The 12,435-nt window shown below is 41.6% G+C and overlaps 1 protein-coding gene across 2 annotated transcripts in view; it reads left to right on the forward strand.

Annotated features, from left to right (window-relative positions):
- Positions 1 to 12,435, forward strand: part of LOC122866376 (cadherin-6-like) — a 57,007-nt gene that overhangs the window by 12,193 nt on the left and 32,379 nt on the right. For both annotated transcript variants that reach the window (XM_044175970.1, XM_044175971.1), the window contains exon 2: positions 7,599 to 7,983. In XM_044175970.1, the coding sequence (XP_044031905.1) occupies positions 7,747 to 7,983 (237 nt within the window). In that variant the 5' untranslated portion in view covers positions 7,599 to 7,746. The remainder of the gene's footprint in view (positions 1 to 7,598; positions 7,984 to 12,435) is intronic.

Below are 12,435 nucleotides of genomic sequence, written 5' to 3' on the forward strand. Positions count from 1 at the left end.
TAGCCATAAACACTGGTGCAAGTTCATAGAAGCCCATCTTTGTTTTTGTCAAAGTGACAACAGGGAGAAAGAAAAGGGAGTGAGCTGAAAGACAGAGCAGTGTGTGGAGAGCTGGCAACCCACAATTTAGTCCAGACTGTGGAGACATAAAATCAAGTGCACTAGAGGAAGGGTTACTTCAGGAGCCCTCTGTGGGTTCTAAACTGGGCCACGACGACGGTTGTGAGAGCTTCGGACTGAGTGATGCGAGCTCTGCTGAATGATGGCACGGTGGAAATAACTAGAAAACAGGGAAAATAGGGGGCTCTCATTGAGTTGGCCCAGATTGTATGATTTATATGGGTTATTTGGTATGCATTTGGGCAGTGAGGCAAGGTAATGTGTTTGCAGTGAGCTCTGGAGCAGTGCACTGGGATGAATGCTGTGGGCACACTTCTGCCTCTGACAGGGATAGTATGAGCTAATTTGTTTGGATTACTGTAATTCAGTCAAAGGTACAGTCTCACATCCCTGTCATGAATGATCAGGAAATTGATAAAACACATAGTCCACAATTTGAGGGTTTCATACCAAAGCCATATGTGTCCTTTTTGTTGATATGATAGTAGTCCAATAATCCATAACATCCAATAACATCTTTTAAATTATATTAAGAGTAAGTTGAAATGTTGGTAACACATCCTGGAGTGAAACTTAATGTGCTATTTAGAAGCAGAAAGAGCACTTGGAGAACCGTTAAGTAAATCTTGGTGCGATTCCAGTGTTGTAGGTTGAATCCTAATTTCGACTAGAGGACTCTGGTGTTTTGCACTACAGTGCTGACATTCGGTTCAGCTTTGCATTCCAATTTGACTGGGGATTTTCAGCTGTTTATTCGCCAGCATTTTATGATGATGATTTTGCCCTCCTCAATCCGTAGACATTTTGTATTTTCCTTTGTGGTAATATCCCCCATCTGTCTGAAATCTCCTTTTAGTGATCAATTTCCTTGCCTTAATCTGTTAGGCGTGTGCATCTGTGTCAGATTGGAGTGGGGTGAGTTATTTTCAAGACAATGTGGCAGTGTGTCTAGACAGTGTTTCTCAGCTAAGCAAAAGATCAATATATATTGACAGGATTCTGAGGGAATTTGTTTCTGTTTGGTCGCATCCATGTCCATTTTGCTGCAAGGACAAGGGACACACAAGGCTTGTTTTTGTACATTAGGAGACCAAAAGTTCATCCAGCTACCCAGTTTTTAATAATTTGTCAGTGGGAACTCGGTTGTGAACCACTGACCCACATGTGCAATAAGACAAATGGAGAGCCCAAGATTTGGGTTTTACGGTTTTCCCAATTAGCACATGGGATTCAGCTGTAAATTTCTCCAGCGAGCAGCATAACATGGATTGTGAATGACACCTCTGAGATGAGGCAAGGAGGCCAAAGAGAGCGGAGATGGTAGAACGACTGGCTGCTGACACCTCCACACATTTGCAGCCTTTAAGGGCCTCCTCTGAGTATTGTAACATGACCACGTTACCTGTGGCACCAGTTCCCAACCCTCCTCTTCTACCCCCTCACCCCTCCCTCCTTCACCCCCTATTTTCTCCCTAGCTCGTCGCCCTGGCTGACATTCTCCTCTCTCACTTTTAATTGCACCCCCGGGGCTCTTTCTGTGTTGCTGTGGAAGTCTTCGGCTCAACGGGTGCGATAGGGTGCTTTGCCGTGTCGCTCATATCCCTAGCTGGGGGGACGGGGGATGGGAAGAGAAGGTGGGAGAGGTAGAAGAAAGTAAGAAGGAGCGAGGTGGAGAGAAGAAGAGTAGGCTTACTCTAAGAGGTCACTCCCAAATCTAGATTAGGCTAAAATGCCACCCAGGCCTATTGTGTGTAACAGCACATGTGCACTGTAAAGGCCATTAGCTGGCCAGATCCAATATGTATTGACAAATGCATTTGTGTGACTCTCCGTGTCCCTGTCTCTATCCTCGTGGTCCTGTGTTCGATAAAACCAATAGATACATTTAATAGCTAATTGTCGTGATTCAAAATGTTATCCCAGGCAAGTCTTTGAGCGTAGAATCACGGGGTATTCGAAAATTGGTAGCAGACACATTAATCTTGCTTACCCACCACCAAACACAATGCACAAGTCTTATTGCTCTATGGCGACTCCACACAATCTGTGACAGGCAATTTAAAGCAATTTACTTTTTTCATTTTTTCATCAAGCTTTTTTTTTTAATGCAATTAAATGGCACATGATATGAAGCAAAGACAGGGCAGGCGAGAGAGCGAGACAAAGAGAGAGTGAGTGTGTGTAAGGAGGAAGAAAATAAAGGCAGCCTTGTGCTTGTTGTAAACACTGCCTCTTAACTGGGAGAATATAATTATGGTGTCATGTTCTATTACACACCTTCATTATGACGATGGTGCTCCCTGAGAAAGCGAACAGGGAAAGACGAGACCTGTGGCTCTTTTCCAAAAATCACCTACAACGACTGGCATTCAAGGAAGATGGCTGTGAACAAGAACGCACTCATTCTTTCTTCGGCTCTTTCTCTGTCATGATTACACAGTCTTGCTCCAGTTTCTATTTCTTTTCAGGTTTATTACAACTTGGGTTTGTAGTTTTGGCTATCATTGCTAATTGCTGAGATCTGGAAACACAGTGACATTGCTACAATGAAGTCTGACGGAACAGGAAGCAGAAGGTTTAGATTAAACTTTTTTTGTAGGTAAAACCGAAAGTGAGTACACCCGAAATGCCGATAATAAAACTGTGTGCCCACAACAACAGCAAGTACGGTAGGTCAAAGTTGAACCAGGACTTCAATCTGTAAACTGTGATGGATGTTTACAACAGACCATTTTTCTCCTCCAATTTAGTGCAGCCTAGTTTAAAGCGTGTCTGATTGTCTGACTGCTCGTGTTTCTTGAACTATCAGACTAGCAATGTTTCATTATCATCATTATTAATTTGAGTAATTAACTTGGTGGTCTATTGGTGCCAATAGAAGCGAAGGCCAGTACTATGAATAAGATCTAAGTTGTAAGAAATCAGAAATTCCCTTTAAGTTTCCCTCCATCTTTCTTTCAATTTCACTCTCTTTCAGTACAAATGTAAAGAGGCAGGCATTTTGTCGTAGCCACTGGGCTACATGTGGCACCATAGCATTCTTAACCTGCTGTGACATTTTTTGACGTAGCAAAATAAAGCTTTAGCTGACTTACTCCTGGTCGTGGTCCCTTGTCAAGAGAATTATCAGGGCAGGGAGCTGTACAATATGGCTTCCAGGGTATGACAAATATGGTCAAGGGGTGAGCGCTCCTTAGGGATGGCAGAGCCCTCCATACAGTGAAAGCATTAGCTTTCCACAGTGACATTATGAAGAAATCTATTGAAAAGGCTGGCTTCCCAGTGATGGGGGACTCGAGGTAGAAAGCTTCATGAGTCTACCCCAGAGACCGATTGGTATTTCCAACTACGCTGAAGCCTACAGCAAATCAATAGCTCAAAGTCCCACATGCTCCTCACCAGCGTCAATTAAGTAAATTCATAAAGTCGAGTGCACTGGGAGTTGTGGGAGGGAAATAAAAAGGGAAATACTAGAGAGAAAGAAGGGAAAATAATCCAGTCATCTAGCAAATTTGGATAGGAAACAGAGCTTCTGCCATGAGAGTTGCAGCTTAGAGAAAGTAGAGAGTGGTGGTCTGAGGGACTATTTCTCTACAGGCATTATTAAGAAGCCTGACAGTCCATCTCACTTTCACCTGCCTCCATCAGCACACGCACTGTTGATCTGGGAGTCTTCTTTTTCCCCCCTCCTCGTGCTGAGCCAGGCAGAGGACACATGCAAAGTGACTGGCTTTCAGCGAAAAGCCCAGCAATAATGCATATCAGCTCAGGCCTATGCAAGCAAAGCAGGCAGAGGCAGGGGCATGGGATGTGCAGGCAGGAGGGGGAGGGGGTAGGGGTGAGCTGGAGGGTGGGGGAGTGCTATAAACTGCAACGCATGAGGGAAAAGAGAAAGAAGAGAGCTAACCCCCAGATTCAACCGCTCGCAATTTGCCTCATAAGGGGAAAGCAGGGCATACCTTGGCTGCCTCTGGAAGACAGGTAGCGTAATGGATGGGCCAGTATCCCAGCATGACTGCTGACGCTGCTCTGACAGGACGTTTCTACCTACCCTTCACTCCCTCTCTCCCCATTTGCCCCTTAGTGTTATCACATTACTACATCTGATATCAAAAAAATTTCAGCAAGTGTGTTCTGAAATGTTGAAATTCCTCCTCACCATCACATCTAGAGGGCGTGAGCAATCACTGGGACTGGAATTTTTGTTTAAAGATTAGCAGAAGTTCATAAAGACAGTCATCCCACCAAGCAATGTGCAGACGTGCAATCATCCACTCTTGTCCATACAAAAACAATAGCAGCAGCTATGTTTTTTGACACAAAAACAACCCGAACAGCTGACAGTTGAGGAAATAAAGAGGTGGCTACTTTTTGAAAGGCCAAGATTATCGGTACACAACTTGGGACTTGTATAAAGGTAAATAACATCACGCTGAAAAACAACTGGTCGATGAATTGATAGTTTAAGATAGAAAACTAATTGACAATTGTTTTGATGATCAGTTAATTGTTTAAGGCCATATGTCAAGCAACAACAGTTTTATAATTATAATTAGAAACTGAATATCTTTGGGTTCCGGACTGTTGGTCAGCCAAAACAAGCCAAAAATCATTAGTTGCAGCCCAAAAAATAATGTACACAAAATACAAGTCAGCTAGTGTACTAACTAGCAAGCAACCAAGCTAGCATGCTACTAAATCACTGTCTTGTTTTCTTTGCTTTTTTCTTTCTTTTATAACTTCATATTTTGTGGTTTATACACTTTTAGATATTGTCTTGTCTGTTTCTTTTATTCTCTTTTTCTCTTTTCTTCCTTGTGTGCAGTATTTTGGAACTACTGTTTTGAAAAATGCTAAATACAATAGATTAAGTTTGCTTTGTGTTCTGCAGCTCACTTTGAAACTCTTCTTTTCACCAGGTATGTGAGGAGCACACCACAGCAGTGTAAAAAAACAAAAAAAAAACAGTTTACAGTCGACAAGTGTCTTTACATGATGTTGGAATCTGTGCCCTCTGTGCACTTTAGGTTGGGCTTGTGGGAGTGAAAGTAAACAAGATAGTCAAACTGTCTTTATGAACCTCTGCCAGTAGAACAGACAGAGCCAAATAGCTGAAAAACACACAACTGTATCAAACTCTCCATTATGTTTTGAACCGAATCTTTCTTCACCGCAAACAGCTTGACAGACTGGCACAGAAGTGAAATATGCAGCTACTGTATTTTGTTTATCGAGCCAACAAAGACACCCAGCCGACATCAAAACCCCTGTACAGAAGTCGCTATAAAGCTGTCCCAGTCGATGTGGTGAGACATCTGTTTGTATAAAGCTCAGCGGTTGTTCTGTGACATTGCTTGATGGTTTTTCTTTATTTCTATGGTATCAGATTTTCAGATACTAAACTTAGCGCTGTATCCAAGACAAAACTGTGGTATTGTGACAGCACTACTGCCTCCACTCCCCTTAGCTGGCACCTTTTCTCCCAATCCTCTTCTCTCGCTCCATTTCCCTCACTCCCTTCAGTCTGTCTGGCTCCACTTCTGCATGCAGGTCAGGGTACTTAATTCATGTCCAGACACTTCGTTTCTTCATTCCCCAACATACTGTGTGAGGAAAGCCAACCAGACCTGCCATACGTTGGGGCCAGGCTGCACCCTCCTCTCCCACTGTACCCCGAGTCCCTCCACCCACCGTCTGAGAACGTGCGATATGGAGGAACGTTGCAGACGCTCCCCAGTGGACCCACTGATAACCCTCCTACCAAACCCCAGCTGAGGAACACTGGCGGCCTGGATATCGCCCAGCCGGGGAGGAATAATGAGAACAAAAGCAGAATACATGGCCTTCTTTCTCTTTCTACCTACCCCTCCTCCTCCTCCACCTCCGTCCTGCGCTGTTCCTCTTGTTCCGTTTCCTTCTCACATTTGCCAGCACATTCTGCGTTGGCCTTCGGAGGACAGCGTACTGAGAAAGAGGAAAAGGGACGAGTGGGAACTGATTGAGAGACGGAAAGCAGAGATATTTCACTGCCCACATCAAGGCCCTTCTCTGTGGTTTGCAAACATTGTCATTTTGTTCAGTATCTTTACACTGATCTTAAGGTAATAAACTGGGGTTGACATTGCCCAGGGTCTCTATTGGCATTCTGCTGGGTCTGATAATAAAGTATGCCAAAGCAGATTGTTTAAAAAGATAGAATGGGCTGCACCACATAGAGCCTTGCACTCTATTAGATGTTGATTCAGGGGACTTAATGCAGATAAAGTAGATCCTCACATGTTGTACAAGATGTAAGCCTATACATTGATGTGTAATATTTCCAATCTGATATTTATCAGCATTCAGCCTTCTCATCAATCAGATGACTGACATTCTACATACAGAATGTATATCAGGGCGTGTGGCGATGGGAATGTGTGACAGCAGAAAAGTCAATCACATACAGAGCTGTGTTACAGAGTCTGCTCTCCAGACTATTTTTATCATGCTGGCCTCTGTCTGATGCCTGTTTTTTCTGGATTTTTTTTTTACCTGTACTTGATTGCTTAATATCTTCTGCCTTAAGTATGTATTTGCATCTTCATCTTTCATTATTGATTAATCTGTCGATAATGATAAAATTCTCACACAACTCAAGGTAAAATCTTCAAATAGAGTGAGTTTATGTCCAAAACATCTGAAATGTAAAACATGAATAAGAAACCAAAGATGTAAATAAGAACACACCTAAAGCAAAAGCTCTGTAAAAACTGTGAAAATAAGAAATCAGAGAACTACAAGCAAGGATGTTTTTATTAAATCATTTGTGCATTTGCTCTTGGATTTTGGCTCTGGGCAGGCTTCATCAAGTGATTGCTATGTCAAGGATACCCGATCTACCATTCCAGTATCTTTAGTTCACTTGCTAAAGGAAACTTTTACAATTGCAGAAAACCACCTGCAGTATGAATGAGACAGAAACTGTCTGAACTTACAGGAAAAGAAAATGTAAAGAAATTCAAAGATTTGAGAGTGAAAATAAAAATAATAAAATTCATTTGGTTTCATTAAAAAAAATTATTTTGTCTTGCAGTTCAGTTGTTTGTCATTTATCATTTTGTATTCCTTGTTTACAGTGCTGTTTTTTTGTTTGTTTATGGTTTAGTTATTTTGGTTTTAATTCGATATTTGTATGATTTCAGACTTTTTGGGCATAAAAATAAAAAACTAAATATATAAAACTTCATAGATCTTTATCTCTATTGATTTTTAAAAAACACTTGAAGCATATATTTGGAAAGACATCTCGAGGAGTCTTTCTTGTGTCTTTTCACTCCCCATCTGCACTTGGTCTTGACTCAATTTTAAAGGTACTGCATGTTCAGCCTGGAGTTGGTCTTGACTACAGGTTTATGAAACAAAATGAGAGCTTGTGCAGTAACGAATAGCTGCCTCCCCTCCCAGTATTGACACTCTGTTTTTCTGTGTAAATGTTCCAGGTGCTGTTTGCTGCCCTATGTGAGTCTGAGGAGCCTTTCCTGCTTCAGTAAATTACAGCATGAGGACTGATCTGATACTCTGACCACAAAAAACACTGGACACAGACCACTGAGGGGGGAGAAGACAGAAGGTTGTGGTGGTGTGGCCATGGATAGAAGGAAAGTTTGCGTATTGATGGTGCTGTGGGCCATGGCCCACCTCAGCTCTCCAGGGTATGGGCTCAGGGCCCTGCGAAGGACTACAGGGGGGCGGAGGGGGTCCACAGGGCTGACAGGACAGGACGCCAATGGAGTTCCACTCAGGCGCTCCAAACGAGGTTGGATGTGGAACCAGTTCTTTTTGTTGGAGGAGTACACCGGGACAGACATGCAGTATGTCGGAAAGGTAGTTTAAGTACAATTTTCTCTGTTTCTTAGTCCTTTATCAGACACACAGAGGACCACACTGCTGCATCTGCAGTACAGGCAGTTGTAGACTACAGTTGCTCTTCATGGCAGTGATGAATACACATATTCACATACATGCTCCCAGATCCCTGTGTGGTCAAATTACAGCAGCTCAATGAGATGATCCCAGATGAGTCCACCTCAGATTAGCTTATCTCATCCGAAACCAAATTTACACATTATATATAATCACACGTAGGCACATGGATAATAACAATGTGAAAGCACCCTATAACAATATAAACATAAAAATATGTTAAACATGTCTAGATCATTTAGCCTACTTTATATGTGTTATTGTCCAAGTGACCACAATATAGACTTTTAACTAGGGCTGGGCATCAAAGTTCCAAAATTTTTTAGTACGAAGCGAAATGTTCAGTAGCATAGAGTAACAGAAACTTTCAAGTACAAAAAATTGGTCTGGTCTTGTGTATTTATTTGTTGAGCAGATCAATTCAGAATCAGCTTTATTGGCCAGGTGTGTGTACACATACAAGGAATTTGACTCAGATTTTTCAATGTACTTACACAGAAATGGACAAAAATACAGCTAAAAACAAGGACAACAAGCTCAACAAGGTAAACAAACATTAAAGGTCCAGTGTGTAACATTTAGGAGGAGCTATTGGCAGAAATGGACTATAATTTTAAAGTATGTTTTCATTAGTGTATAATCACCTAAAAATAAGAATCGTTGTGTTTTTGTTACTTTAGAATGAGCCGTTTTTATCTACAGAGGGAGCGGGTCCCCATCCACGGAGGTCGCCATGTTGCCTCGCCATTTTTCTACAGTAGCCCAGAACGGACAAACCAAACACTGGCTCTAGAAAGGGCCTTTCGCGTTTTTCGTGAGTTTCGCCGGCATCATAGTTTCTCCTACACGCTTGTAACTGGAGGGTGAGGCGAGCGTTATTCAAATGGTTGCAAACTGCAATTCCACCGCAAGATGCCACTAAATCCTACATACTGGATCTTTAAGCTACTATGTGCAAGATTCAAATACTATAGGCAAAGTTTTTGCAGAGCTGCTTTAGATAACACTGAACATTTCAGAACTTTGGCTTCTTTTGTTGAATGAAAAAGTGGTTTTGTAGAAAAAAACTGTTAAAGTAAGGTGTTGAAAAAGTATTGTTTTGGTATTGGTACCAAAACTTGGGTATCATAATGAGACGAGTATTAACAAAACACTTCATCATGTTTATATGTGATCTGAGATGATCAGAATCACAATCACAAGAAATACTTTATTGATCCTCGTAACGAAAGAGTTTCCCCTCGGGGATCAATGAAGTATTTCTGATTCTGATTCTGATCATCTCAGATCACATATAAACACAGATATAGAAAGCCATATCTTCCTGCTTTTACTTAGATAAATTAGTGGTCAGTTGTCTGACAGGTTTATCAGATGCTGCACTGGCATCAGTTGATGAGCAAGTTCATGTGTGTTATCTACGTTGCCATAAAATCTGATATAAATCGTCTACCTAAAGTTAATTTGTATTTTAATTTGAATCTCCTTTAACTAACATTGCATTAGTAGAAATGTTTCTATTGACCAAATGGTGTTTTCAGATGGCCTCAGGTCTCTTGTAGGAGCTGAGTCTAGCTCCCATGTCATTCACAATTTAAGCTCTTCAGAAGTTCAGAATGAATAAAGGACGTACTCTGTAGCTGGTGTGAGCAGCCATAAACCACCCACCACAGTTGAAAAGAGAAAGAAAAGAGTGGCACATACAGAAACTCATTAAAAAACACAGGGATACTGGCAATGCTGTTAAGTTGATAAGTGATCTCTAGTGTGTGACACCAGATCACTAATGTGTGACACACTGCTGTGGTGTCTTCACACCACTTTAGTGCCAAGATGTTTGCAACAAAAACAAAGCAAAAACTTGAAAACTTGAAAACTTTAAAACCTTAAACTCAAAAAACTGTCTTTGGGCTCATGCATCTATCTACAGCTTTCAGTCTCCTGGAGTCTCTCTCCCTCATTCTGTCTCTTTTACTCAGTGTCTAATGTTTGTTTATTCTTCTGGGACTTCATTTTTTTCAGTATCCACAAAACCACTGTCTACACAACACAACTTGAACTTTTTACATGCCGACATTTGAAAAGTTGCCATTTTTGTTCATTTTGTCTCATTATCTACTTGTCAATACATAGTTCTAAAGACAGAGTTCTGCTATGTTTTTATCCTCCCCATCCATCAATCCAAATGAATGAAAATTTCACCAGATATTGCTTTATTTGCACATTACAGTCACAAAAATATCTGAATTTGTAATACAACAATTGTGAAATTTTCTTAGTAGCATAATGGATTTCTAGATAAAGTAATCATCCTCTACAAACTCTAAACTCAAAAAAAAGATCTGCTCTTAATGAGATGCCTCAATAACATCCTGTAAACGAGTGTATCATTCTTTCTCTGAGAATAGGAAAATCATCCCTTCATCAGATAGCAGACATGACATGATACTCCAAACAGCTAATGCTCATATATCGGACTTCCATCCATCCATCCTCAGGCTTTGTTTGCTGTTGGCTGTCCACTATATTTTGTGCTTACTGTCAGGTCTGTGGCTGCTTGCACGATGTCCATTCCACTCACATCGAGCTGTCCTAAAGTGGCTGTCTTGCCCTACAGTAAAATATGACTTCCTCCGAAGGTATTATTTGTTCAACAAAATGAAAACACAGTGTCGACCCAGATAACATTGGGGGATGTACAAGAAGACGGGCCAAATAATGCTTGCTTTACATGCGGCGGAGCGGAAGTCAAGATATCAGTCTCCTCTTCTAACCTACTGTAATTGAGGAGATTGTGAAGCGTTGTTGCAAGGTCAGGACGACTGAGAAGGAAGAAAGGCTGTTTTGTGCAAGGAGTTGAATGGGGCAAGTGCTTTGCATTCCTATCGTGTGTCCAAGGAGGATAGAGTCATTCAACCAAATGAGATTCTGCAACATACGTCCTCCCCGAGTGAGGGTTGACTTTCAGCCCTGGTCTAAAAGGATTACAACACTCGCTATGGTATAAGGCGAGCAAATAAGAGAAAGAACAATAAACAGAGCGAATGAAGATCAAAAGTGAGTGGCGAGCATGATCAAACCACTTTGTCTTTAGAGAGTGGTGATTGATGTGCCACTCGTGCTTTTAGCTTGTAAAATGACTAATAGAAAAAGAAGAATGGATTATCTAAGTGTGGTATACACTTAGAGAGCCAGAGGCTGCGGCCTGAGAGCCCATCTCCTGAAGATGCCATTAAGGCATCAACCTTAGAACACCACATTTAATCATGACTCTGAGCGCTTGTTATTTCCCCCAAGTACATGCAGCTGGATGCTTTTCCTCATTGTCAGCTCACTAGCCAGTTGTCACATAGGATTGCAGTACGTAGATCTTATCTGATTGCAATTACAGTTTGTTAATTGCTAGATAAAGTACAAGTGATGAATGAGCCTATAAAAGGAATGAATAGCTTTTGAGTTGAACACATGGCTCAACATAGAAAACAACCATCTGCATCCCCATCCTCAGGTGGAGGCCATATTCTCACAATGTAGTGGGTCTGAAGGAGAAAAAAAAAACCAACAAAACTATGAGAAACACAAAAGGGAAGGCTTTTGTCATTGCGAGTGACATCATGGCAACCAGAGAACACAGCATGGAACAAAACCACTTTTGTTTGTGGTGAAAAAAATAAATTGGAAATAACACAATGGCAGGTTATTATAAACAAGGGAGCAGCTCTTGACACACAGTAAAAGATAGAATGATGAAACTGCACTTGAATTACAACATCCCGTCTCCAGTTATTTGGTAAACTCAATCTCCCCCGGTTGCTTTTTTTATTTTTACGACGGCTTTATCGAGTTTTGAAGTGCTAACAAATGAAACTTTAATCTTTCCTGAACAAGCGTAACAAAAGCAGTTGGAACAGGAAGGAATTAAGAGAAGAGATCGAGATGAGGGGGAAAAGGAGACTCTGCTAGTGTCTTGTTGGGGAGCTGGTTGGCTGCTAATCTAGCTAATCTTGCTGTATTGGCCAATGATTTTTTTTTTCCTCCAGGAGAGGAATTGTACACTGCCTCTCATTAGCAGGCGAGCTGCATACAGGCCTCAGAGGGCCCGGGCTGTCACTAGGGGAAGAGAATGTTTGTTTATTTCATTATTTCTTACTTTACCAAAGGGCACATATCCACTGAAAATGGTTAATGGCCTGTGGTTTAGGAGTGTTTGTGCTGTACTATCATATCTCATAAAGTATTTACAGCCCCTGATAGGCCCCAGTGGTTCTGGGCCTGGTGGGTAGACTCCTCAGCATAGTCCCTAGCTAGTGAGCAATGTTCTCTGTATGTGAGCAAACACACCAGCATGCACGC

The sequence above is a fragment of the Siniperca chuatsi genome, linkage group LG19 (genome assembly GCF_020085105.1).
Source record: "Siniperca chuatsi isolate FFG_IHB_CAS linkage group LG19, ASM2008510v1, whole genome shotgun sequence".
NCBI lineage: Eukaryota > Metazoa > Chordata > Actinopteri > Centrarchiformes > Sinipercidae > Siniperca > Siniperca chuatsi.